We start from the raw sequence: 26,212 nt of genomic DNA, 5'->3' as shown, positions 1-26,212 counted from the left end.
TTTTGCCTCTATCTGAAATTTATGAAAAACCCTTCAATATTCCAGATAATCTGATGGGTTTTCTTTTCGTCTGAAAATAAAGAAAGTAGAAATAATATAATTAAATCACTAAAAATACAAGAATAGTCTGCATAAGCAGTCTACTATATACTAAAGTGCCACAGATAGACAGGATGGTTTATTTACGAAAATATTCTATTGTGAATATGCGTAATTAACTGCTGCATGGTATTCTCGCTCATCAATGCCTCTGACTCGTGCAGGATTCTTCTTCTGATGTCCAGTTTCCCCACTGTCTCCATCTCCACGTTCTGCTCCTTTGCAGCCTTCTCCTCTTCAACCCTCTTCTTCAGAGAGTGCCCCAGCTCCTTAATCGCCTTCTTTCTTCTCTCTGCTTTCTTCTCAAACTCCACCACGTTCTCCATCTTCAAACAGTCTGTCCACGTTTTCTTATGGAGACTCAGGAGCATCTTCTCCTCAAGCTCATTCTTCTTGTACTGTATGTTGATTGAATAGTAGTGCCTGTTCAGTCCGTGCATCATGCTCACAAGAGTTGGCTTCGTCAGATATCCTATATTTGAGGTAACCTGCCTGGGTTCTACTCCTGTTATGGACTTCTGCATGGGAATAAGCCTAAATGCGTCTATCACCACTTTCCCACGGACACTCTGTATTGGATCTATAACCACAGCCACTGCCCTCTTTGACAGCTGCTCAAAGGCAGACTGCGTGTTTATGTCCACACTCGACAGCCAGCACCCAAATCCTGGATGGGAGTGGTACCACCCCACAACACTCTCTCCTCTTCCGGTTATTTTCAGCATATCCATCATTTTTGTCTGGAAAACCGGGTCAACTGCCTCCACACTCACACCCGTCCCACTTTGCGGCATGGCAAATACATCTGCCACCCGGATAGTATACTCATCTACAAATTCACCCAGCATGAGCCCCATGACCTCCATTGGCACTCCAGCCCTTCCATGCTTAAGCATTTTAATAAGAGCCAAAGACGAAATCTGGATGGTTTCTGCTGCATCTGGCGTGTATGAATCTTCCATTAGCCGAGACTGGTCCCACATATAAATACAAATAAATTTTAATTATATGCAGGCGAAATGAATTTACCAGACACACTAGAGACAAATGCCTGCCAAAATATCATAGTAGCACAAATAGAGACTATAAAGGGGCAGGCTGAAAACCCAGATGAAATGACTAAAAGACTAAGCATATTCTGTCCACATGTAAATTTAGAGAAATATGCATGTGTATATTCTTATAATAAGTGTGCACAAGGAATAGAGCCCTCTGTATGTCCTTCTGGTGCTAAAAATAGTAAAAAATATCCACTTTGTATTGCCCTTATAGAAGAGAATATTCTGTACAGTGAAGAGAAAAAAAGAGAGTCACTTGGATTAATTATAGAAGCAGTTAAGATGGAAGTGCAAGGGGAAGATCTTCTTTATCTTCACAGATTATTGGCAAATGCACTTTCTTCTTCTTTTAAATTTGAATATTCTGAAGAGTATGATAGGTGGCTTATTCTTTCAGTTATAAAGATAGCAGAGATTGAAAAAAAAGAAGAGTACTGTCTTGAGTACTTTCCTGGGGTGGTTGACCGGATCAGTAAAGGAGGAAGTTCTTTCCGGGATAGAGCTGTAATTCTAAGCGAGTTCTTGACTGATGGAATACTTTCTTATGACTCACCAGAGTCTGCATACTTCTCGCACGATATTCCATCCAATCCGATTGTACAGGAAGAAGATGAAAGCCCAGAAGAAGACGTAGATATGCCGGGATGCATAACCACCCTAACAGAGTACTATTTTACTGTGAAGGACAGTAATTTTGAGAACGAACCTTCAGAGAAAATAGAAGCCACCTTGCACCAACTACCGAGGGTTCTTCGAACTGAAAAAATATCCCTAATTAAGAAGTACTTCTTGGAGCTATTAAAGATCCATGTGGCAATAGAAACAAAAAAATCAATTGATGGAATATGCGCTATTCTTCTTGTTGACGACCTGGCATACGAAGTCATGCACCTTCTTTATGGGAATAGTGGGTATTCCCTTCACTTCAAGCGCACAATCATTGGGTGCCTTCGGATGATTTGTCCCCGTATACGCACAGATGTGGCTGTGCGAATTGCACAGAGATATTGCAGCACAAGCTACTCAGAGGAAGAAACAAAAATGGGAGCTGACGCTTTGTTTAAGCAAATCCTTTCAGCCCACTCTATTTAAATAAACATCCATGCATATTTTTATTTGGATGGCTGGGATCGAAAGAACCATTGAAATCCTCCAAGAGACTGATTCACCCGCGGATATTCATAATTTCATTCAAACACAGCTTGACTCAATCGTGGACTATGTGCTTCTTGAGGCGTACACGGAGGGACCAAAAACCACCAAGCTAGGGGCACTTGACTTTATAAAGAACGCACTCTTCCAGAAGCACATGGTAAACAGTCTGTGCACAGAGAAATACATCTTTGGGCTGCGCAGCATCCGGAAGAACGGCCATGCCAAGAAGGTCTCTGATGGCGTGGTCTCCATGTGCTATGAAATATATACAGATGGAATGAAGCTTCTTCTGGAGTCTGCACCCGCATGCGTTCTTGAGATAATTTCAAAGAAAACCGGTCTCTGCTACTTTGAGGAGATTTTGAAGAGCTCAGACTGCAATGGAATTGTGGAGATGTTTCCTTGCTTTTTCTCCTTGAGCGAGCACAACTTCATCCAGTGGATTAAGTTTTTGTCAGATAGAAACTGCATCTCACTGATCCTGAAGTTTTTCACTAGGCTTAAGAAGGCACAGAAAGATCTTCAGAATCTCTCAAAGTTTCTTTATCTTTTTGTCTCCTTCACAGGAAATGTCTTTAGAGACTCAGCGTACATGAATGCAACAGGAAGGCACTATTCCTATTTCTACAAGGAGATTGAAAAAAGAGTCCTTCCTTTGTTCGATGTGATATTTGTAGAGAGTGATGCAATAAATAGGCTTGCCTGCCTTGAAGTCCTTCGGGAGATGATCCGGGTTATTGAATATATCCCCAATAACTCTGCAATTCTTGTCTCCTTGTATAAGTACTTGGTGCACTCAGAGATCCTGAAAGAACTTGCACAAGGCAACCACCAGCCAGGAGTGGCTGTCCGGATTGTTTATCTGATCAATACAATCTCCCTTACGGTCAGATTTAAGTCACCGCATACCCTAAGCTTCCTTAGAACTACAAATATTCTATCGCACATTGCAGAGTATCTTCATGGAACATCCACCCACACAATAACAAATGAAGTGTGCCTTCTTATTAATGAGCTAATATACGTTGACAAAATATTCTATATAGATGAAATAGTAGAATTCTGCCAGGCCATTAGGCTTAAAACCTTTAAGCAAGTCATTCAGATATACTCAACCTCCCAGAAGAAGCACAGCCCGCATGCCTCAATAATTGACTGCATTACGCCCGTGATTTCCATCTTGTACAAATTGTATTATATCTGTCTCTATGAGTCCTCAAACAGAAGCAAAGAAATGAAAACCCAGTCACGCCGGTTTGTTGTGATCGATGAAACCTCCAAGCCATACAGGATTCTTCAGGAGCTGGAATTCCTGCAGGATGAGCAAGCCTACTGGTACATAACCACCAGGGTCCTTGAACATGGAAAAAGGCTTTCTTTAGAGCACTCTAGGTCCCTCCCTGAGAGACTTCCAAACTCTGAGCAATTTGCACGATATTTCTGCGAGTACACAGCAGCCATACTCCCAGCATATCCCCCATGGCTCTTCCAATAATGAACTATCTCTCTTAAATTCACTCTGAGATCTACTTTACTTTAAAAATTCAGCCAGTCTGCTGTGCAGTCACTACAGTAAACTAGCTATTTATTCAATTATTTCTCATTTATGTTGTCAAAGTGTGCTGTAAAATAATAAAGCCATTTATAACCCAAATTATAACCCGATATACAGCAGACCAAGAATACCCTAATATTCAAGTATTTTTACAACCACTACAACAGAAAGTATCCTTCTCACTCTCTTACACTCTCTCTCACTCACTCACTCTCTATTATTTCCCTGCAAGAGTTCTTTAACAAGTGTCTCATATGCTGATATTTGAGTAATTATTTCAATTTTAAGTAAGCACACTGTATATTAAAGGATTCTGTGTCTTATTACTGCACTCTAAGTGTTCTTCTATTTATATAACTATTTTGTCTTTTATGCAAATTCAGAGCACATAAATTTTCTTTTTAATTTTGACCCATGGCAGGAAAGAAAGTCGATCCAAAGGCACAGTTAAAGAAAAAGGATAAAGCACCAAAGAAGGTAGAAACCAAGAAGTGGACAAAGACAGAGAGCAAGGCCAAACAGCTAAAGACCTCCGTCATCACACAGGATATCTTCAACAAGATAAAGAAGGAAATCCTTTCTATGGCACTCATCACCCCAGCAACCATTGCTGCCAGAAACAACTTTGAAATTGCACTTGCCAAGAACATTCTTGACCAAATTGTTGAGAGCGGAGAAATAGAAATTATTGCTAAGTCTTCATTCGGTAGAATATACGGAAAGAAAGAGACCAAGGAAGTCAAAGAAATCAAGGAAGAGACTGTCTCTGCATAATAATAAACCAACGAACTTTTATTTCTTCTTTTTACCCTTCAGAAGTGCTTCTTTCATCTCCTGCTCAAGCCTTTTCTTCTTTCTCTCATTCTCCTGGAACTCCAAGTCATGCTCATCCAGTTCCTTTGTTACTTTCTTTGCTGCCTTCAGGGGCTTCTTCTTTCCGCCTTCTCTGTTCATGCAGGGGATTAAAATAAAGGGAAAAAAACACCAACTCATAACGGCCCCAAAGAATCATAAATAGAGGATTTATTTATAGACCACTGTTTCTCTTGACTGCAGATCTGTATGAAGGAATCCAGTTTGCTGGGATGACCTTTCTTGTCTTGTAGTATCTAGCAAGTCTGCTGATTCTGGACTCAACAAGAATCAGTCTGTACTTTGAGTCAGTGTCTCTGGTGTTGACCTCTAAGTGCTTTCTAATGCTGACTGCCTTCTTGACCAGTGCTGCCAAGTCTTCTGGCACCTGTGGGGCAAGATTGTTCTTCATAAGGATCATAAGAAGCTTTCTTCCACTGAAGAACTTCATATTACCAATCTGGAACTCATCTCTAAGAATAGTTCCAATCTGGGAGAGAGTTAGTCCTTTCTTGGCGTATGCTACTATTTTAGATTCTATTTCATCAATGTTTGCGTCTAACCACTCTGGGCTCTCTCTAACGTATGGGGTTGTTGAGCCTGAGATACCTTTTCCTTGATTGTGCATGCGACCCATTTTACTTTTTCTGCAGGGGATGTAAATAATTTAAATTTATGCAGAAAACCAGAGAGATGAGAATAGACAAGAAAAGATTACTGAAATTCTTTAAGAGAAAGAATACCCCTATGGAAAGGAAAGAATTGAAAAGTGTACTCAGATGTGTATACAATGTACTAATACCCAGGGCAAGAAGAATTGCCAGGAACTTAGAGAAAGGGATACTTCCTCCTGTAGCACCGTACGGAGAGAGACTCTCATACGATGCGAGTGCAAGTGATGAAGAGGAAATTGAGACTGTAATATCACCGGATGTACCAGAAGACTTTCCATATACGCAAGCAGATGAAGAATATGCAGAAGCACAGACAAGTGGGGAAAGTTCCCCTGCTTTACCAGCTGCCCATGATGTAAACCACATTAATATATCCTCAAATCCTCTTTTCATAAATAATGAGAGACCATCTAGAGCTACTTCTTCTTTGTCGTATAATGAAATGAACCATCCATTCATGGGAGGAATGAATTTCAATCCAAATGCACGGTTAGGGTCCTCTGTATACGAGAGACCTTCTACTGGATGGGATCCTATGAATGAAGATGAGCCATTCTTTCCGGATGAAAGAAATTCTTCTGTCAATGAGGCTATATTGAATAATCCCCAGGAGGACCAGAGGAGTCCTTCTTCTGAGTATATTAGTACAGTTAGTCCAGTATTTAATCTACCTGAATCTCCTTCTAATGTAGAGAAATTAGCACCCAGTGGGTTGGATGTACAGAATATTCATGGAAATCAGATGGTCTCTGGGGAATCTACAGTCCTTCAGATGGATAGCCGTGCAGTAGAGAATAGTACTGTGAATACTTTAAGTACAGAAGGAATGGGTGAATTTGCAAGTACTCCAATCGATTTACCGCATTATAAGTTCACTATTGATGAGTGCCAGAGTAAGGAGGTCTCTGGGGAGTGTCCTTCGTATGCATTTCATATTGGATTGTAGTGCATCTATTATATGGACATGAATAAACTGCAGAAATATTAAAATTGCCAATTATGCACTCCTTCTTGCTGTATACTGCTGTCTCTATTCATTTACGCTAGGTTATAATATGTTTGTGTCTGTTAGACTGGTTTATTTAAGCTTTTTGTTCTTTGCAATTTTTGCAGTCTTCTTAAAATAACTGCCATTTCATTTAATTTTTCATTGAGAATAGTACAGAGTGAGTGTCTACTGGAACTATTTGAATAATTTCAGTAGTGAATTTATCTGTGGCCAGGTACTATTTCAGTCTATGAAGTAAGTGAGTTCTTTGTCTTGTGCTTATAAACCCCTTTCCCCTTGTTTTTCAGAGTACATGAATATTTGTTTTGTCTACACTAGTACACTAATACACTGCATATAGAGTATGACGTGCCACAATGGTGGAAGCATCATAGCCTGGAAGTAATAACCTAAGAAGGACAACATCTTACTTAAAGAAGAACTTTTATTCATGTCCTGCGTGTCTCACTGGGATCTTGGTTTCAGATTTGACTTGCCATATCCGGTAGTCGGTCTCATATATTTTATTCGGGTTATATTGGGTTATATCGGGTTATATCAGTGAGATAGTACTTAAGGCGTATACAGAATGGAATAAATCAGCTATAAATGGTATATTGTATACGTATAAAATTCAAAGGAAATCAGTTGGAAGTACTTTAAAATATGCAGACTGCAAGAAGTACCAGAACATAATTAAAACAAGTTTATTTCCGGTGTATACAGTTACCAAGTAGTTCAGTTATCTAAATATCTTGGATATATATCTTAGTAAATTACAGTTATATGATATAATTCACTAGTATATCTAACAAGAATAAGTTGGTTTATATACGTACTCACATATTTATCTGATTTCAGTCTATTCTAGTACTATCTAATGTCTTCCCTACTGAATATACAATTGAATATGCACTAATACATATATTCCAGTGGAAATGAAAGACAGCTCAAATTAACTTCTTATTTTTGGCTGTAACTGCCTGTATCTAAGGAATAATGCAAATGTCAGGAATATCATGGGTAATAAAAATACCCGTGAAATTGACCTTGCAATGTCCTGTTTTCCTACTGTATCTATTTCCTTGGTGGGCTCAAACATTTCATGGATACTAAATGGCCGGCTCATTCTTTCAATGTACTTTGTCTTATAGATATAATCCATGTACTCCTTCTTTGGAAGATTATCTTCCATTTGCTGAAGGTCTCCTGCTATGCGCAAGGATAGTTTATTTGCATTCTGTACACTGTAAATCTCCTCTCTGTAGATTCTTAGTTTTGTAAGAATTTCTTCTGGGACACCAAATGGTCCCATTTTATACAGAGTCTTAAGTGCATTAGATAATACAGTCAGTATATGATACTTTATATTCTCTGTGCTTTCTGTGCCCATGGTTTCTGCTAATTTATCCAGGAATTGGTTCTTCTGGATCATGTATATTTTTGTGTCATAAAATGGATGGTGCTCTGGGGGCTCTGGTATTTTCATGTTCTCCAGGCTTATATTCCCTTTAAGCAGGCCATTCAGCAGGCTGGCTGTGTTTGTATCAACAAATATTTCCAGGGAGTCAAGCTGCCTGATAATTGTCTGTGTAAGAAGAAGAAGACCAAAGGCAACATATATATGTAACTTAGAGGAAATAGGCAGGCACTGTATGCTTAGTATGTATATCCCCATAATAACAGAAGTTACCATGGATACCAGCCCAATATCTGAGTAGTTTGGGGTTATTATGTGCTGAATATCTTCTCCTACGATGGTTTTGTATGCAATTGAGTAGTAGATGACGCAAATCACAAAGGCAATTGTGACTTTACGGAAGACTATTTCAATTATATGTGCGAAAATGAACTCAAGCACTGAGAACTGTCCTTCTGCTATGTTTATCTGACAGAGCCTGAAGTAGTCTAAGTTCGTTATATTACTGAATAAACTTGCCATACTAATGAACATAATGGATCTTTCTGTCTGGAAGAATGAGACTGCCCCAAAGAGCCACTTTACACTGGCAGAAGTAGAAATGCATTCCTGCAATATTTCCATGTAGTACTCAGGCAGACTCCCTCTCTCTTTCATTATATTTAGAATATCCAGTAGACTATAAATTGGATCAAAAATACTTCTTTTTAAAAACCCTTCATTTTGTGATAGAATTAGCCTATCTACAACCATAACCCCCATTATAAAGACAAATATACTGAATAGATAGTATATCATCTCGTAAACCAATGAAGACCCTTTGAAGCCATTGTCAAAATATAAAGAACGTGATAGAATCTCTTTAACCCGTGTGTAACTAAAACCAAATGAATTTGATATGAAGAGATTTCCAGATCTACGTACTCCCCTGGGTCTTTTAATTATTTCCTTCGTAATACTATTCAGTGACTCAATATTATTTATATCTGTCTGGTTGTCTGGATTATCTGCACTCAGTCTCATTAAGTAATTTATGATCATGGTGTCTTCTCTGTTAACTATACGTCTTTCCCTGAAGTATGTTTCCATTTGAATATATGGTCCAGCGTATATGACAGTTGAAGCATGCATAAATATAACCCAATCAAACATATTCATTAACTCATCTGATGGCTGATGGATACTTACAATATTTGTTGTTTCACTTTCCTTCATGAACCTAAGGGTTTTCTTGGCTATTTCTGAATCTAGGCCTGTAAGTGGTTCATCCCACAGGTTTAACTCTCTCTCGCTTATAATTCCAATAATTGTCATGACCCTCTTCTGTTCCCCTCCGGATAACATCGCAAACATTGTGTGCTTTGTCTTTGCAATCCTAAAGTGCACAAGTAATTTATCGACCATCTCCATGTCCTTACCATAGCACTTGGCTACAGACTGCAAGAGTGCATATACTGGTATTTTCTTGTACTGTGTCACTTCTTGCCTGTGGTAATTTACTCTTTTCACCCACTCCTCAGCATTTCTTTCTACAAAAATTCCTTCTTTTGTTTGCACCAAAACAGTCCCGAATGTCTTATGCGATCTATTACACTGACCAGAAATACTCTCAAACAGAGTAGACTTTCCTTCCCCACTCATTCCTATCAGTGCAATAAGCCTTTTCTTTGGAACTTCAAATGTAATATTATGCAGTAGTGCTATGTTTTTGTCTGTTTTCCTGGTGTAATTATCAAACTTAAATAAGATATTTTCCTTGATGCTGTTCCTGTCATTTGCTTCTCTTAACTTCTCTGCATCTGCTCTTTTTTTTCTTCTGTCTCTTTCACCTCTTACGTCCTCTCTGCTTATCATCACTGGATTCTATAAAAACAAACATTATGCCTTATGTACTTATATGGGCTATATATGATTAAACAATTCCTTTGTTGTGCATCTGTTTGTTTATATTTTCTGTGTTTTCATTAGTGCATGTATTCATAAATATTAAATTGTACTTTATATTGTACTTAGTTAGAGTACATCTCTTGTGCTTATACGTATATTCTAGTGTATATTTATCTTCTGGTTATTAATTCTATGGTTTTGTCTTCACTCCATAACACCAGAAGAATTAATTATTGAAATTACAATGTACAAGTGTATTTGAGTTATATCGGGTTATTCGGGTTATATCGGTATATTCGGGTTATACCGGGTTATATCGGGTTATATAATGAATGTACATGAATAAAGTGCATGAGATGCAAATATAACTAGAATTAGATTGACTCTAGTAATATTACTATTTTCTGGTACTTTCTTACTACTGCAACTTAACATATAAATAAAGTATATTTTCAATCTATTATAAAATATCTCTTCTGTGCTGTATATACCATATATTCCTTCTATTTACTTTACTTTTTAACTCTTTCTAATTCTATGTAAATTCTTCTACTCTGAAGCCTTATTCAAGTATCAATAAAAATTGAAGGAATTTAAAATAAAGAAGTAATATAGCAAGAATAATAAACACAAAGAGATATCCATTTAAAATAGACTAAATAACCCAGCACATGAAAGAATCAGTCTATTGAATATTTATCCCACTGAAATACAACTAGATATTTTTGCATAAAATAGACTATATTTGTATTAATTCACTGTGAATATAGCTAATGTCTTCCATTAACCCACTTAGTATGCAGTATATCCATATAAATATATTCTTATTCTTATACTAATAACTAAAAATATTTATAAAGAAATTTCATTAATAATAAAGCTATAAAGAATTAAAGAAAACTAAGAGATAGGTCTATATAGGTCTCACTTAATCAGACCAAATTTAATTGCACAGAAATAATAGTGAATAGAATACTTTGAATCTGCCAAAAATAAAGTATAATAGAATATGTAGAGATTTTATTTATACTTTACTACTACTTCACTAGCACTCTCTACTCACATATATTTAAATATGGAATTTTCAGAAGATTTTAACAATTTCGGTTATATTATGAATGGATTACTCCCCAGGTGCATCAGAGTCAATTACTAATGCATATCATAAATGGCATAGAATACTTTATTAAATATATAGTTAAATATATCTGAAAACCACTGTAAAAGGACTAAAAAAGGACTAAAAAAGTACTACAAAAAGACTTCTTCATTAATAGTCACTCAGAATATTCTTGTTTGAATTATATCATATGCTGCCAGATATACTAGTAGACTAAGCCTTAGTATATCACAGAGACTAAACTAAATATATGCATTCATTTCAGTATACAAGACTACTTAGTAATGATTATACAGCATATACTACTATGCATAGACTTATGGACCTTTCTGATTGGTCTTTCCTAAAGAGCAGATTTTGAAAAGGCAACGAATTTTCTGCCAAATATTTCAAGCAACTGTATAGATAATTTTGCCAAATTAATTAAGCCAAAATAAAACTGCCATGGAAACAGAAAATATTTTATTTTTCAAACTATAAAAGAAAAAATTTTTTATCCTTGCACAATGGCATATAACAGTTACAGAGGAAGCAACAATTATGAAGGAGAAACAAAAAGAAGAGGAGACTTCTCTTCTGGTGACAGAAAAGAGAACTCAAGATTTGGGGGTGCCCGCAGAGCAGGATTTGGAGACTCAATGCAGGACAATGGCCCAGTTGAGTTTGAAAAGGAGTTCTACACAGAGCACAGCGAGCAGGAAAAGATGACTAACCAGGAGGTTGAAGAACTAAGAAACAAGTTTGACATAACCATTACAGGAGAAGGTGTCCCTAAGCCATGCACAAAGTTTGAGTACTTTGGATTCCCAGCCAGCGTAATGGCAGCATTCAAGAGCGCAGGCTACAGTGAGCCAACACCCATCCAAGCACAGGGATGGCCATTAGCACTCAGTGGAAGAGATATGGTGGGAGTAGCAAACACTGGATCTGGAAAGACACTTTCATTCATTCTTCCAGCCTTAATACACGCAAAGGCACAAAAGCCACTCAGGCAGGGAGATGGACCCATTGTGCTTGTGCTTGCCCCAACAAGAGAGCTTGTCTCACAGATTGAGGAAGAAGCATGCAAGTACGCCAAGTACTTCGGTCTTAGAACAGTAGCCGTCTTTGGAGGAGCACCAGCAGGCCCACAGAAGGGAGCCATCAGAAGAGGTGCTGAAATACTCATTGCAACCCCAGGAAGACTTATCGACCTGTACGAGCAGAAGGCTGTTTTCATGAGCAGAGTATCCTTCCTGGTTCTTGATGAGGCTGACAGAATGCTTGATATGGGATTCGAGCCACAGCTCAAGAAGATCATCCCAGAGACAAACCCAAACAAACAGACTCTCATGTGGTCTGCCACATGGCCAAAGGAGGTGCGGTCTCTTGCTAGAAACTACATGAAGGACTACATCCAGATTAAGATTGGATCAGCAGAGCTTGTAGCTAACGTAAAGATCACACAGAAGACATTCATTGTAGACCACTGGGAGAAGGACAAGATGCTCTCTGATGTTCTGGCAGACGTAGCAGGAGATGAGAAACTGAACCCAAAGATCATCATATTCTGCAACCAGAAGAGAAGATGCGATGACTTGGTTGAGAAGATGCAGGAGTACGGATGGCCAGCAGAGGCACTCCATGGAGACAAACCACAGAACCAGAGAGACAGAATCATCCAGGACTTCAAGTCAGGAAAGAGAAGCATCCTTGTAGCAACAGATGTAGCTGCCAGAGGACTTGATGTCAAGGACGTAAAGGCAGTCATTAACTACGACTTCCCAACTAACTGTGAAGATTACATCCACAGAATAGGAAGAACAGCTAGAGGAAATTCAGAGGAAGGTCTTGCACTTACTTTCTTCTCTCCTAAGGACGACAGATCAAATGCTAGAAAATACGTAGAGATCCTAAAGGACTCCAACCAGGAAGTACCACAAGACCTGGCTGCCCTTGCCTCAAGAGGCGGAGACAGCTACGGCGGAAACAGCAGGTTCGGAGGCGGAAACAGATTTGGGGGAAGTAGCAGCAGATTTGGAGGAGGAAACAGCAGAGGAAGAACAGGTGGAAGACGATAATAAGCCCACTATGCGGCAGGCACTCTAATATTTCGCATCTAGCGTTACATATAACGCAATAAACAAAATTAACTTATTTACAACTATCATGGAGACAGCCTGCACCAGGCGCACGCTGTGCACACCGGTTGTTTCTTAATATCCTGCATATTGGAAGCAGCCTGGCACGCACATATTCAGATATACGGTAGAAAGGCATTTCTGCCAGATACAGCTGTATCTCTGGAGTGGATCGGATCAAAGAGCTTTACTGTGCATTTTTTGCGTAAGATAGAACTGCCTCCGTAGAAGTATGTGCATTGAAGGGCACAGAAGGTCGGGTAACTGCACTGAGGATTCTCTCTTGCGCTAATTTATTATTCTTGTCTGCCTGGGTACTGGCACATTTAAATTCTCACAGGAAATAGACCATTCTACTATTTCCAATAGTATACTACCACACTACCACTATAGTACCTTCAAAATTAAATATCCTACGACAGAACAAACTATTCAGTGCGTTATATAAGACAGACCTACTGCACCAAGATATATCATATTTAAATCTGACTATACTGGGGCCTTTATAACTCTGCAAGACTGCTAGGTTGTTCTCCTTATTTCTTTATTTAACGAGTTCTCTACTTTCATTCAAAATATTTTCTTTATGCGGTTTTTCCAGTAACTGGATTCTCGGATTTCTGAAAGGCTTTCTTTAACTCTTTGACTAAAGGAGTTTCTGTCTTATCTTCTCCTATTTCTTTAATTTCTTCTACTGGACTGTACTTTTGGTCTAGTAGTAAAGAATTCCTATCGAAAATAGTCTTTCGTTTCTGAGCAGTTATGGTACTTACTGCTAGCATTGAACTCATTGCACTTTCATGTCTAATCTGCATGTTCTTTAGTGTTTTTGTCTGCTTTCTATCTGAACTCATTAAATATAACAGGTTTGATATTGGCACTATTTTCAATACATTATCAAGCCATTTGTTCCACATGCCACTGCAAAAACAAAAAGATAAAAATAGTCAGCACTGCTGTCAAATCCTTTCACTGAGACCAAAGTGATCTGTATATGGTACTTTCACATCTGCATATCCACAAATACATTCTAGAGTATTGTGTAGTAGCTCTTTATTAAAGGAATAAGCTAATTTTCCTAAGAATTATTTAAGTTAAGAAAAACTGAAACAAACGTAAGTTCCTTTGTGTATGTATATTGTATTAATAGATGAAGCCAGCACAGCCAGAATATATTAACCTAATATAAACAGAATCTTGCTAGGTGAAGATCTTTTTCCCTTATAAAAATACTTTTGATTATGGCCTTTGTATGAGTTTGTCTTAACTGACAACTCTGTGCTTTAGGTTATATATTGCTTATACCAGATAGAATTACCAGTTTATGAGAATTCTTTCATTATAATTACTTTATTATAGGATCCTTGCAGTAGAGAAAATATTCTTTACTGAAAAAGTAGCAGAAGCTTCTATCTCACATAGTGTACATAAATTAACAGTTATACTATATTCAGTAGACTGTTATTCATGCCTGAAATCTAAAATAGTCTTTTAAAATATTCACTAAAAGACAACTGAATTTGTAAGAATCTGTTCTATTTGAAGTCCTTTATGACAGTGCTTCTATGAATAATAATTTCAGTTATATCTCATTTGAAATATATCTAATATATTTACCATATAGTACGGTAATATACCCATCTGTCTAGACTTCTTGTATTCTATGCATTTCTTGTTAGTTCTGTATATTTCTTATAAATTTATTGTAGTAGAATTACTCCAGGTCCTTTGACATATATACTCCATCTATTTCATATCCTAGCTTCCTGTAGTAATTTCTGGTTCCTATACCAGAGATAATTGCTAGCTTTGTAGATCCGTGCTCTTCTCTTGCAATTCTCTCTGCCTCTTCTACTAGCATTCTACCATATCCTTGGTGCTGGAACTTTGAGAAGTCTTTTCCCTTAACTGGCACCACACTCCCATATACATGCAACTCTCTGACTATGGAGACATTCCCAAGAAGTTCTTTCCTGAAGGTAGATGGCCCGCACTTTCTCAGGCGCAGCAAACCAACAAGAATATCCTTTGATGTGTCCTCGTAGGAAAGGAATGTCTCCCATCCATCACTTGCCACATAGTCTCTGCGTACTAGTTCTACTTTCTCTGGTAATTCATTTGTATGTATATTATTAATTCCTACCTCTCTGGTTCTGATATCTCGGCAGGATAATCCTTGTTCCTTCAGTCTTGAAAGTACTATTTCCCGGATATTCCCATGTTCTACCCCTGAGCTTACAAGAGTCATTGGAATATCCCTTTGTACTCTGTATATTCGTATCCAAGGGGGTACCATTATAAATATATGGCCAAGTAGGTCAATCAGTTCATTTGGTGAGTAGTTTGTGTATTTTCCATTCTTCCAAAGCTCGTACAGTCCTGTTCCCCGTATGACTAATGTTGGATATATTTTTAGTCCATCTGTTCTAAATCTTGGGTTTGAAAAGAATTCATAGAATTGAAGAATGTCCCTCTCCATGTCTACATTCGGTAGATTTGGCATCATGTGTGTGACTATCTTATAACCTGTATCTTTTGTGAGTTTAAATGATTCACATACATCTCTTACAGAGTGTCCTCTATTTGTATCTACTGCAATATCCTCGAATACACTTTGTACTCCTATCTCTAGCCGAGTACACCCGTATGATAGAAGATCATTAAGGTGTCTCTCCATACAGAAATCTGGTCTTGTTTCTATCGTTATTCCTACGCACTTTCTTGTGCTTCTTTCACTGAAAAAGATAGATTCCTCCAGTGTATACGACTCCCTTCTTGTAAGGGCATCATGCAACTTCATTATAAACCAGCTTCTATAGTCTTTATCAAGAGACATGAATGTACCACCCATTATAATATATTCTACTTTGTCTACACTGTGCCCTAGGAGTGCTAGTTGATTGAGTCTGTCTGTGCTCTGTCTGTATGGATCGTATCTGCCTCTAATGGCTCTCATGCTGGTTGGTTCGTACCCAGTATACGACTGCGTGCTGTATTCAAAGTCTGAGTCTGGGCCACCTGGGCAGTATACGCATATGTTTCCTGTGATGGCAATATGTGGGCATCTATGGGGCTTTGCCATTACTGCCACTACAGCCACTCCAGAGGCAGTTCTTACAGGTTTTACTTTTAGTCTGGAAATAACTGCTGTGTCTTCCTCTGAGACAGTAGAAAGTATTTGGGAGAGTTTTGGTGTGTCTTTGAGACCGTGCTTTTTCGCCATCTTTTGTATAATGTCTTTTAGTTTTATTTTGTTCTCTGTGTCTTTCTTTATGATTGAAACAATCTCTGCACAGGCAGCATGCAGCCCGGCAGATGAACTCTTTCCACACGTTATTTCCAATGACATTCTGAATTAAAATTTTTGTGAATATTTCCATATTCTGGGGAATAGACAAGAAATCCTAAAAAAATAAGAATGACTTATAGAAGAAATACAGTCTGTATAATACACTGTATAGAAGTGTATTTATATATATATGAAGGAGTTTATTATATAGATTTATTTTTAATATCTGTGAATATGACTATTTGTTTAATAAAGCATCTGTCTATAGTACTTTTTAGTTTTCTTGGTGTGATGTTTCTGACTGTAGTATATGAGTGTAATAATATTAGATATTTAGGATATCTTGGGATAGAAGCTAGTCTGGAGATAGTAGTATTTTAGACTCTAATAGGAGTAGTTGTTAGGAAAGGTTTATTATCATATTTTTTCGGTTGGTGACTGTCATCTTTTGTATTTTTATTGGATGTATTTCTTACTGTTGACATCTTCCACCTCTTCTGAATTTTTCTTACTATTTTATAGTCAGTTTCTGATGCACTTTGGCTACAGAGTTAATGAAAGTGGGAATTTTACCACAACTATACTATATCTGCAGGTTTATTAATAGGATATTATGGTAGTTTCATACATCTGAAAATAAATCAGTTGCAGGCTGAAATTATCATGGTTTTATTGTGGAAAACCAGTTACATAGAAGAATCTTGTGCATTATACAATCAAAGCAGAAGAATCACAAGAACCTTATACAATTGTGCTTTATTAGGCATTATCTGATCTCTAATTATTCTGTATATTATTCAAGATACTTTGTATTTATGTAATATATAATTCGGAGTATATAATGTGTAGTGATGCATTCTGTAAATATTCTTATAACCTAAATGCAGTATGTATCTTGTCTGTTTAATATGTGATTTTTACACTGTTATCTCATACAGTCTTTATTTCTGCTGTATTTTTATACTTCTTCATGTATACTTCTATTTTTCTGAAATAAAACCCTACAAAATAAAACCCAAATTATTTATATATGGATTTCTTTTATTTTTATAGTATAAAGGGAAATTATTTGAAGAGAATTATTGGTTTCCCTTGCCTTAAGAAGAAGCCAACTAAATAGACACTTTCTATCCGTATGAAGCAGAAATAAATACAGGTCCATTTAATAGTGTATATAGTAATATTACACTAGCTCTCTTAGAAGGAAATTCAAGTAATTTAAGATCACCAATATGGACAGGAATGCATGTACTTGATTTCCAATGTGCTGTTACTCTTTCTGTACTAGTACTCCTAGTAGACAAAGAATCTTCCAGAAATCCAATTTATTATTCATGATATTCTGTGGCCTAAGACTAATTATATGTGATTTTACTTCAATAAGAACTATAAGAAGTGTCTTTTCATTCTGTAGTAGAAGAATTACTTCATAATTCGGGTTATATCGGGTTATCATAATATGAAAGAGTATCTAGTACTAAAATAAATATATTCTATTTTAACCATTGTTGGTTTTCCTTACCTCAAGGGTATTGAAACCTTCTCTCCGGATCAGCAATATAGATTGATGTTAGTTATTTCCTTCTGGGTTTTGGCTAGGCCAACACACTACAAGGGGGCTCTACTTGTTTACGTGTCATATTACGATCTGTTGTGATAATATTGTTTGTGATGTAACCAAACACTAATCAATTTCCATGTACAAAACTATATATAACCCGAATATAACCCGAATTCAACTACCATACAATTACACTAGGACCCTTTCTATATATCTATATAGTAGAAATGCAGCATAATAGGCACAAATTACAAAAACTGTCTTTGATAGTGTACTAAGTATAAAAAAAATTATTTTTACTACAACATGCTTACATCCAAATGGGTTATGGAAAAAATAACAGAAGTAACGAATCATTGCTTCTCTAAGATGACAGTACAGGAGACAAATGCAGTCACAGGGATGCTGATTGCCTTTCTGTTTGGGATGGTTACACCGCATATTACAAACCGGTTCTTCATCCGGGAAGTATTTAATATTCTGAGTGGGTTAATTGTCCTTTCAGCAATATATAAAATACAGAACTTCCTAGTTGCCTTATCAGGTATTCCACTTAATCTGCTTCTATCTTATATGCCGGTTAAGCAGAAAAAGCTAAGAACAAAAATATTCATAGCTGTAAATCTTGTACATTTAGTGGTTATGTATATCCTGCAGGACTCGGAAGAGAATAATCCTTTTGTTATTCTGACACTCACAGGATTCTTCATGAAATATATGTACGTAAGCATGGAATATCTGCCAAAAACACATGGATTTATGGCGTACCTTGGGTATATGTTCTTTGTGCCTGGGATTAGGTATGGGCCTGTGATGAGTTTCAGTGCATATCAGCTGTGGCTTGAGTCTGGGTACTTCTACTTGGTTGAGTCTCAGAGCCAGACCGTAATTAAAAAGATCGTAGGAAACACAGAGGATCAGAAGAAGATTACTAACAGGAAAGAGGAATATGTCATGCAAGAATACAGCAGACTAATAGTTGGGTCTACAGTGTCTTGCTTAAAGGCATTTATATTTTTGATCTCGTACCAGGCAGTTAATGAAATAATCATGAATGCAGCTGCCCATACAATGAAGCTAGTTAAGGTGGATGTAGACTTCTCTGGGTTCTACATATACAAATTATTCTACATTGCAGCATTATGGGTCTCTGAGGAGTGCATCTACCAGGCAGCATTCATTAATAATATGAGAAATGTCAGAATACTTCCATTTGTGACATTCTGGAAGGCACAAGAACTCTTTGAGATGTGGAATATGCAAGGATCAAAGTTTATGCACAGACTGAACAAAATGCTTACATCAGACGAAAAGAAAGAAGAGGAAAATGACAGTTCAAAACCAGAAAAAACGAAAGAAACTGAAATAAGTGCTAGTGATGTAATGGATATGCGTATCAAGGAGCATGTTAAGGTATCCATTGTATCATATGCGCATTTGTTGCTTTTCCCTTTGCACGTAGGATCCATACTCATCTCAGTTCCAACAATATTCTTACTAGGCTTTGTTAAAGATATTCCAATAGAGAGAAGAAATATTCCAGGAATTAAAATATTAGTAGAGATATGTGGATGGGCTGCACATATCTTCATCTTCTGCTACTTCCTGATTCCAATGGTATACAGTCCCCTTGAGGTTTTAAATATCTGGAGAAAGTCCTTTGCATTTGGTCACTTTGTATGCCTTCCTGGTATAATAGAAGGCGTACTTTCAACAAGAGATATTTCAACAGCACAAACAGAAGCGAATTAATAAAGATTTTAAAGGATTCGGGTTATATCGGGTTTCTGGTTGCACTAGACATAAATATTTACTCTAATCTGTAAGATAGTTATATCTATCGATATATTACTATACTGCAATTCCTTCAGAATATTGTCTAAGTACTGCAGACTATAACTCTTTAATTATTAGGGCTATAATTCATAATATAGTCATGCTAGAATAAAAGCACTTAAAGCAAATATACAGCAGAAGGTAGTCTATACTAGGAATTGACGTGACTAAAGGGGTAGACAAGCTAGTCTGGAGATAGTAGTATTTTAGACTCTAATAGGGGTAGTTGTGCAGGAAGGTTTATTATCATATTTTTTCAGTTGGTGACTGTGACCTTTTGTGTACTTGATGGATATATTTCTTACTGTTGACATATTCCGCCCTTTCAGTATTGTTCTTACTAGCTTACTATTATATAGTCAGTCTCTGATATACGAGGAATCTTCTGGAAAGTGAAATTATCATTGATGGACTCTTGTGGCTTCAGAATAATGAAAGTGGGAATTTTACCACACTATATATATATGAGTTTCTGTGGTTTATTCAAAGTATACAATGCAGTAGAGTACAGTAGAGAACAGTAGAGAACAGGACAAAATAATTTGCAGCTAAAAATCCAGTCTCAAAGGATACAGTGCAGTAGAGTACAGTAGAGAACAGTAGAGAACAGGACAAAATAAACACTTGTATTTATTTAATGATATCTGGCATAGTTTAATACTGCACAGTAGACTTACTTAAGACTTAGTCAGATATAATTCATACTAGTCACTGAAGAACTTGTGTCTTAGTGCTTCATCTGCAGTTATTCTCTCTGATGTCTTTAACATAAGCATTTTCTCTAGTAGGTCGAATACAGAGCTTGGGAAATGTGGCTTTTTCTTAATTGCCATCTCAACAAGCTTCTCAAAGGGAACTGCCGGGTGCATACATGCTTCTATATTGCTCTTCCAAACTCGTTTGTAGAACTTTGCAGCCTGCCTCATCTCTTCATCCCCAAAGACAGTGCCTATCTCAACAAGTGTGCCTATGTCATCCTTTGATGTAAAGAAGGGATATTTCTTGCAGAGAAGTGAGAGAAGGATCACTCCTGCACTCCATATGTCTATGGCTGTTGTCTGTGCCTCAACTCTAAAGAGTACTTCAGGTGCCTTAAATCCACGAGTACCAGATCTAGATGCAGTCATAGATGGACGAGAATCTCGTATCAGATAACCTGGTGCCCTAGAGATAATAGGCTTACTCTTCCCAGCCAAATGCGAGCTAAAGAAGAATTTCCGTCTTTTTGCTGTTTGGTCTGTCTCAACATCTTCATTTTTTTTCTCTATTTTCTGGGAAAGACCAAAGTCAATGAGCCAGCCTGTCTTTTTCTCTAAATCATACAGAAAATTACTTGGTTTTATATCTCTATGAATGATATTATGAGAGTGAACACCTTGTATTGCTGTTAGAAGCTCAAACATATAGCACTTTATATCTGAAATAGTACATATTTCAAGTATTTCCTTGAAGTCATTGATCTTTACATACGGGAATACAATGCAGATGTCTTTATCTGACCTGTATATGTCAATTACTTCAATAATATTCTTCATTCCTTGTAGGCTTATTAGAAGTTTAAGTTCATTTGCTATTCTGCTTGGGGATGTGGTTCTGTTAATTTTCTTAATGGCCACTTTTCTCTCTCCCTTCTCCTCCCCTATGTATACAGAGCTGAAAGCACCCTCCCCAATCTTTTGACTCATTTGGAAGTCCTGCTGAAAATTATTCTCTTTCATTTTAGTTTTCTTTTTTCACTCCCCCAGTAATAAATAATGGTAGGAAAGAACGAAAAGTCTGGATTAAAAAGAATTGCATCCCGGTACAAAATAACAGCCGGAGTGCAGGTTGGATCAGTTATTAACTGTGCAGACAATGGAGGAGCCAAGGTTGTGAAGATTATTGCAGTGAAAGGATGCAAGTCAAGACTCAACAGACTTCCATTTGCAGCACCAGGAGACATTATTGTAGCATCAGTTAAGAAAGGAAAGCCAGACATGAGAAAGAAGGTTGTCCCAGCAGTACTTATTAGACAGAGAAAGTCCTGGAGAAGAAAGGATGGTGTGTTCATCTCATTCGAGGACAATGCAGCAGTTGTTATCACCGCAAAGGGAGAAATAAAGGGAACTGCCATTTCCGGACCAGTAGCAAAAGAGTGCGCAGAATTATGGCCAAAGATCTCATCAATGGCTTCATGCATTAAATAAATAACCTCTCTTATAGATATTATTTTGCAGCTGGCTTCATTGCCATAGAAAGAATTTCCATCCACTCTGGTTCTCCCCTAAAGAGTTCAAATTTACTAAAAAGAATTTCTGGTGAGTGCACAGTAATTTATGCAGTAGTACAGGAATATATAAATATATCCGGGAGTATTATAATGCACAAGAATACAACAGGAATAATAATATCTGGCACTGTAGATGTTTAGCATAAGTCTCTTATAAAGGATAGAGTATAAAGACCATTTTATATTTTTATTCAAATGGCTAAGACACCAGGGGAAGCAAAGAGAACTAAATTAAATCTAGATAGTAAGGATATAGTGCAGATAAAAAAAAGAGATAAGGAGATTAAAGATAAATTTAATTTACCACATGAACTGTACCAAGGCCAGAAAGACTTTATTAAAGATGCAACTGAAATAATTAGAAATAACAGGCTGGGTATACTGGAGAGTCCAACAGGAACAGGAAAGACTCTCTCCAGCTTAATAACTGCAATGGAGTACCTGGGTGATAGTGAGTTTATTACAGAAGGAGTTTCAAAGGCTAATGCAGATCTGTTAAAAAGCTTATATAACAGAACAAATAAGCGTGTTATATATGCCTGCCGTACTCATACACAGCTAGACCAAGTAGTCAAAGAATTAGAAGAATTAAATAAATATTCAGGAATGCATACATCAGGGGTAGTTCTAGGGTCTAGAAGACAGACCTGTATTAACTATAAGGTGAATGCCTCCAAAGACATAAATAATATGTGCAGATCAACCACTAAGGATAGAAAGTGTTCATTTTACAATAATTTACAGGAAGGAAAGGCAGAGAGATCCAATAAGAATACAATATCTATTGAAGAGGCTATCTCATTGGGAAATTCATGCAGAGTGTGCCCATACTTCTATTTGAAGCACCAAGCAAGAAATGCTTCAATTATAATTCTTCCTTACTCTCTTCTCCTACAGAAGGACTTTTTTAGTGAACTCGGGATACAGATGAGTGAAACTGTGCTAATAATTGATGAAGCACATAATTTATACAGCACAGTACTAGATGAGTACTCTGCAGGTATAAGTGAATCAGAACTATCTCAGATAATCCCAGTGTACAGTGAGTACATGAATAAGCAGGAAGGTAAACGTAAAGTGGATTTCTTAGAACTATTCATCTTTGTATCTGGTGTATTTGAGTATTTAAAGAGAAGCACCAAGGAAGATGCTACGGATACAGGACAAGCTGAGATTTATAATATAAATAGATTCTTGATAGATGCAGAGCTGGATCATATAAATCTGTTAGAAATAGCAGAAAGAATAGATCCATTTCTACCCAGTAAAGTATTTCCCATGCGCACGGATGATGTAGAGAACAAAAAAGAGGATATTTTAAGAAGGTTGTGTAAATTGGTCAGATTATTAGGAGAATGCGACAGACACAGTTATATAGTTAAGGAGAAAGGACAGATAACCCTTAAAAATATATATCCTTCAGACTATCTCTCATATTTTATGGATATTAAGAGTATTCTGGCAATTGGTGGTACATTGACTCAGTCCTCAGATATATCACTGCTATTTAATAGAGAAGTAACCAAAAGAACATATCCTTCTGTATGCAAAAATATCCAAGTAGCCATCTGCAGTGACTACTCGTTTGTGTACAATAAAAGAAATGAAGAGGTCATGAGGGCCTTTAGTCTGGCAATGCTATACTATAAGAAGATTGAAAAAGGAGGAATATTACTATTTGTTCAGTCTAAAAGTGTTCTTAGCATATTAAAATTGTATACAGCAAGAGAAAGAATCAGTAATGTAAATATACTATTTGAAGGGACTGCATCTATGCAGGAGTATAAAGAGAGATTGAAAAAGGAAAGAAAGGTGCTTATGGTGTGTGTGATGGGTGGAAACTTCAGTGAAGGAATTAATTTTAGTAATGATTTGTGTAGAGTTCTAATTATTTGCGGTATACCTTTGCCTAAGCCAACTGAGGAAATTCTTTTAATTCAAAAGACCAGAGGAGAAGACTACTTTATAGACAAAGGCATGCAAGCAGTTAACCAAACAATAGGAAGATCAATTAGAGCAGAAAATGACTATAGTTGTGTTCTCTTGCTGGATAAAAGGTTTGTAAAATATAAGGAAAAACTGTCCAAGTGGCTGCAGCCATATATTGTAGAGAGAACAAGCAGTAATGCACTAGATCCAATGGTGTCAAAGATAAATGAGTGGCATAGAATGGAAAAGAAATAAAAATACCAAAGTATCCTTGTAATCACTGAAATATTTCTCTTTGTACTGTCATACTAAGTATTCTTAGGACTACTAAACCCGAATTCCTCTGGAATATTAGACTTAGTTCTAGTCATCATAAAATTTATTTATTCTCTTCTATAGTTTCTAATGACAGTTGTAAATTAGTGCTATGCGTACAGACCCGAATACTACGACAGCTAATCTGAATATTATGTTCAGCATAGAATATGATATATAATGATATTGGTGACAATAATAATTAAATTTGTGCTTGTTAATACACAGCATAATTTAATTAGTTCATGCTGACAGTAAAGAAAACTGAAGATACAAATCTATTTAACATATTACTACATCGAGACACTCGTAATAGTTGGTTTATTTCAATGAATATTAAAATTAAATTAAAGACCAAAATATTTAAAGAGTTGAGTTCTCAAATAAATACTAGTTTAATATGACTCCTTTTAAGAGACCAAGTTTAATTACAGCACTTAGTACGAATAAACACATATCACTACAACTATACAAGCAGCAGAATATTCCATGTCTTATTAATGAATAGCCAATGGTTCATGGGGGCAGTGACTAGTCAGTACATTGTCTACTCAAGACTGCTAATATCTCAGTGTATTGCGGCTGTTTCTCTTTTTACTCTGGTTGTCCTTTATTCTAATTTGTTCTTCTCTTTTAAGATTTTCACTCGGTCTTATAGTACTCTTTGGTTTTGTAGTATTTTCTGGACTACTGAGACTTTTCTATAAGAAAAATATTAAGTAAATGAGAGGCTATGTTTGTTAATTAACTCATATTACTATTACTGTCTATATTTTGTTTGTTAATTAATTCATATTACTACTACTATCTATATTTTGTTTGTTAATTAACTCATATTACTGATAAATGAATGAGTTGTTGTCTATAAATAGAGGAAGAGAAATAAATAGCATGGAAAGCACTAATACTCCTTTGAATAAAAGTATTCCCATTGACACTTTAATCGATGTCACTCCTTCGGATAATAGTACTCCAGATAACACTTTAATCGATGGCACAGACTCTAATACAGATGAAGCATTGGAAATAAGTAACAAAAAATATCTTGAATGGCAATACCAGATCTATATTGGTGCATGTATTATAAATTCAGTTTTACTTGTAGGATATTTTTTGTTATTTGGAGTAGTTATTATTAAAGGATTTCCTTTAGATAGTAGTCATTCGTATTCAAATCTTCAAACATTATTTCTACTAGGCTTGGTCCTTCTACCAATGTATTCAGTCTTTGTCCATATGCTACGAAAACTATTTAATTTTTATAAGCCAGCTAACTTTAACAGTAGAAATATAAGTATTTTTACAAAACGCACCATCCCTATTTGGAGTATCACTCTGATTGTAGCACTAGGATCTGGTCTATCCTTTGGATCTCAACATAAACCTGATATATCCAATTTTAGAAGGTACTTTGTATGTGCATATTCTCTGTTGTGTATGTCGTTTATGCTTGTCGCTGTTGATATGATGGGAGCAGTGTATAGTTTAGTACATATAGCAATGATAAAAGATGAAACCTATGAAGAATATAAGAGCTATATTAAATATACCATATATGCATCAGGAATTGTCATAGTACTGAGTTTTTTCCTTGGATGTGGGTGTTATGGATTTAGCAAAAAATTAGGCATTTTCTTTTCTAAAATTGCCAGCCAAGTAGATTCTATAGCCAAGAACTAGAATTGCTTTGAAAGTTTCTTTTTACTACAGGAATCCCTAGACTAGAAGGATTTCAATATACAGAGTATCCTTGTATCCGGGTTCCCATAATAAAAGTTCTTTACTTAATACAATGTTTTTCTTATTGGACTACTATTTCTACCTGTATGATATACCATACAACAAATAAGTCTTGAAGTAAATTTACTTTTCTTTCTTTCTTTGTATTGAAGGCTACAGAGTACAGTAAAGAATTAAAATATATTCTGTGGAAATAAAAAAGTACTGCTAGTGGCTCTATTAGTAGCAATTTTAAATAAATTTTTATCTTTAGTTTTCTTAGTTGGCAACAGAAATTCAACAAAAAGAAAATCTCCCAGGTATAGATAATTAGCATATACAAGCATATTTATACAAATATGCAAA

The 26,212-nt window shown here is 36.4% G+C and overlaps 16 protein-coding genes across 16 annotated transcripts; 9 read left to right on the top strand and 7 right to left on the bottom strand.

Moving 5' to 3' along the window:
- Positions 1-182: 182 nt before the first annotated feature.
- Positions 183-1,082, bottom strand: NESG_01486 (uncharacterized protein; the record flags this gene model as incomplete). The annotated part of the gene is made up of 1 exon (XM_053049115.1): positions 183-1,082. One exon carries the CDS (start codon positions 1,080-1,082, stop codon positions 183-185), a length of 900 nt encoding a protein of 299 aa, XP_052904920.1.
- A 36-nt stretch (positions 1,083-1,118) lies between these two features.
- Positions 1,119-2,249, top strand: NESG_01485 (uncharacterized protein; the record flags this gene model as incomplete). Its single annotated transcript, XM_053049114.1, has 1 exon — positions 1,119-2,249. One exon carries the CDS (start codon positions 1,119-1,121, stop codon positions 2,247-2,249), a length of 1,131 nt encoding a protein of 376 aa, XP_052904919.1.
- A 28-nt stretch (positions 2,250-2,277) lies between these two features.
- NESG_01484 (uncharacterized protein) lies at positions 2,278-3,807 on the top strand (the record flags this gene model as incomplete). Its single annotated transcript, XM_053049113.1, has 1 exon — positions 2,278-3,807. One exon carries the CDS (start codon positions 2,278-2,280, stop codon positions 3,805-3,807), a length of 1,530 nt encoding a protein of 509 aa, XP_052904918.1.
- Positions 3,808-4,281: 474 nt separating this feature from the next.
- On the top strand, positions 4,282-4,641 carry NESG_01483 (S25 ribosomal protein; the record flags this gene model as incomplete). Its single annotated transcript, XM_053049112.1, has 1 exon — positions 4,282-4,641. One exon carries the CDS (start codon positions 4,282-4,284, stop codon positions 4,639-4,641), a length of 360 nt encoding a protein of 119 aa, XP_052904917.1.
- Positions 4,642-4,659: 18 nt separating this feature from the next.
- On the bottom strand, positions 4,660-4,821 carry NESG_01482 (uncharacterized protein; the record flags this gene model as incomplete). The annotated part of the gene is made up of 1 exon (XM_053049111.1): positions 4,660-4,821. One exon carries the CDS (start codon positions 4,819-4,821, stop codon positions 4,660-4,662), a length of 162 nt encoding a protein of 53 aa, XP_052904916.1.
- Positions 4,822-4,894: 73 nt separating this feature from the next.
- Positions 4,895-5,356, bottom strand: NESG_01481 (uncharacterized protein; the record flags this gene model as incomplete). Its single annotated transcript, XM_053049110.1, has 1 exon — positions 4,895-5,356. One exon carries the CDS (start codon positions 5,354-5,356, stop codon positions 4,895-4,897), a length of 462 nt encoding a protein of 153 aa, XP_052904915.1.
- Positions 5,357-5,394: 38 nt separating this feature from the next.
- On the top strand, positions 5,395-6,339 carry NESG_01480 (uncharacterized protein; the record flags this gene model as incomplete). The annotated part of the gene is made up of 1 exon (XM_053049109.1): positions 5,395-6,339. One exon carries the CDS (start codon positions 5,395-5,397, stop codon positions 6,337-6,339), a length of 945 nt encoding a protein of 314 aa, XP_052904914.1.
- Positions 6,340-7,336: 997 nt separating this feature from the next.
- On the bottom strand, positions 7,337-9,655 carry NESG_01479 (uncharacterized protein; the record flags this gene model as incomplete). The annotated part of the gene is made up of 1 exon (XM_053049108.1): positions 7,337-9,655. The coding sequence occupies one exon, from the start codon at positions 9,653-9,655 to the stop codon at positions 7,337-7,339; it is 2,319 nt and encodes a 772-aa protein (XP_052904913.1).
- A 1,659-nt stretch (positions 9,656-11,314) lies between these two features.
- NESG_01478 (uncharacterized protein) lies at positions 11,315-12,868 on the top strand (the record flags this gene model as incomplete). Its single annotated transcript, XM_053049107.1, has 1 exon — positions 11,315-12,868. The coding sequence occupies one exon, from the start codon at positions 11,315-11,317 to the stop codon at positions 12,866-12,868; it is 1,554 nt and encodes a 517-aa protein (XP_052904912.1).
- Positions 12,869-13,512: 644 nt separating this feature from the next.
- Positions 13,513-13,845, bottom strand: NESG_01477 (uncharacterized protein; the record flags this gene model as incomplete). The annotated part of the gene is made up of 1 exon (XM_053049106.1): positions 13,513-13,845. The coding sequence occupies one exon, from the start codon at positions 13,843-13,845 to the stop codon at positions 13,513-13,515; it is 333 nt and encodes a 110-aa protein (XP_052904911.1).
- A 797-nt stretch (positions 13,846-14,642) lies between these two features.
- Positions 14,643-16,277, bottom strand: NESG_01476 (elongator complex protein 3; the record flags this gene model as incomplete). Its single annotated transcript, XM_053049105.1, has 1 exon — positions 14,643-16,277. One exon carries the CDS (start codon positions 16,275-16,277, stop codon positions 14,643-14,645), a length of 1,635 nt encoding a protein of 544 aa, XP_052904910.1.
- Positions 16,278-18,084: 1,807 nt separating this feature from the next.
- On the top strand, positions 18,085-19,530 carry NESG_01475 (uncharacterized protein; the record flags this gene model as incomplete). The annotated part of the gene is made up of 1 exon (XM_053049104.1): positions 18,085-19,530. One exon carries the CDS (start codon positions 18,085-18,087, stop codon positions 19,528-19,530), a length of 1,446 nt encoding a protein of 481 aa, XP_052904909.1.
- A 788-nt stretch (positions 19,531-20,318) lies between these two features.
- NESG_01474 (uncharacterized protein) lies at positions 20,319-21,299 on the bottom strand (the record flags this gene model as incomplete). Its single annotated transcript, XM_053049103.1, has 1 exon — positions 20,319-21,299. One exon carries the CDS (start codon positions 21,297-21,299, stop codon positions 20,319-20,321), a length of 981 nt encoding a protein of 326 aa, XP_052904908.1.
- A 69-nt stretch (positions 21,300-21,368) lies between these two features.
- NESG_01473 (uncharacterized protein) lies at positions 21,369-21,800 on the top strand (the record flags this gene model as incomplete). The annotated part of the gene is made up of 1 exon (XM_053049102.1): positions 21,369-21,800. The coding sequence occupies one exon, from the start codon at positions 21,369-21,371 to the stop codon at positions 21,798-21,800; it is 432 nt and encodes a 143-aa protein (XP_052904907.1).
- Positions 21,801-22,078: 278 nt separating this feature from the next.
- Positions 22,079-24,067, top strand: NESG_01472 (uncharacterized protein; the record flags this gene model as incomplete). The annotated part of the gene is made up of 1 exon (XM_053049101.1): positions 22,079-24,067. One exon carries the CDS (start codon positions 22,079-22,081, stop codon positions 24,065-24,067), a length of 1,989 nt encoding a protein of 662 aa, XP_052904906.1.
- A 906-nt stretch (positions 24,068-24,973) lies between these two features.
- NESG_01471 (uncharacterized protein) lies at positions 24,974-25,807 on the top strand (the record flags this gene model as incomplete). The annotated part of the gene is made up of 1 exon (XM_053049100.1): positions 24,974-25,807. One exon carries the CDS (start codon positions 24,974-24,976, stop codon positions 25,805-25,807), a length of 834 nt encoding a protein of 277 aa, XP_052904905.1.
- Between the last annotated feature and the right edge of the window lie 405 nt (positions 25,808-26,212).

This window comes from Nematocida ausubeli (genome assembly GCF_000738915.1).
Source record: "Nematocida ausubeli strain ERTm6 chromosome Unknown supercont2.3, whole genome shotgun sequence".
NCBI lineage: Eukaryota > Fungi > Microsporidia > Nematocida > Nematocida ausubeli.
The sequence above is the reverse complement of the archived record's forward strand: the minus strand, read 5'-3'. Positions and strand labels throughout refer to the sequence as shown.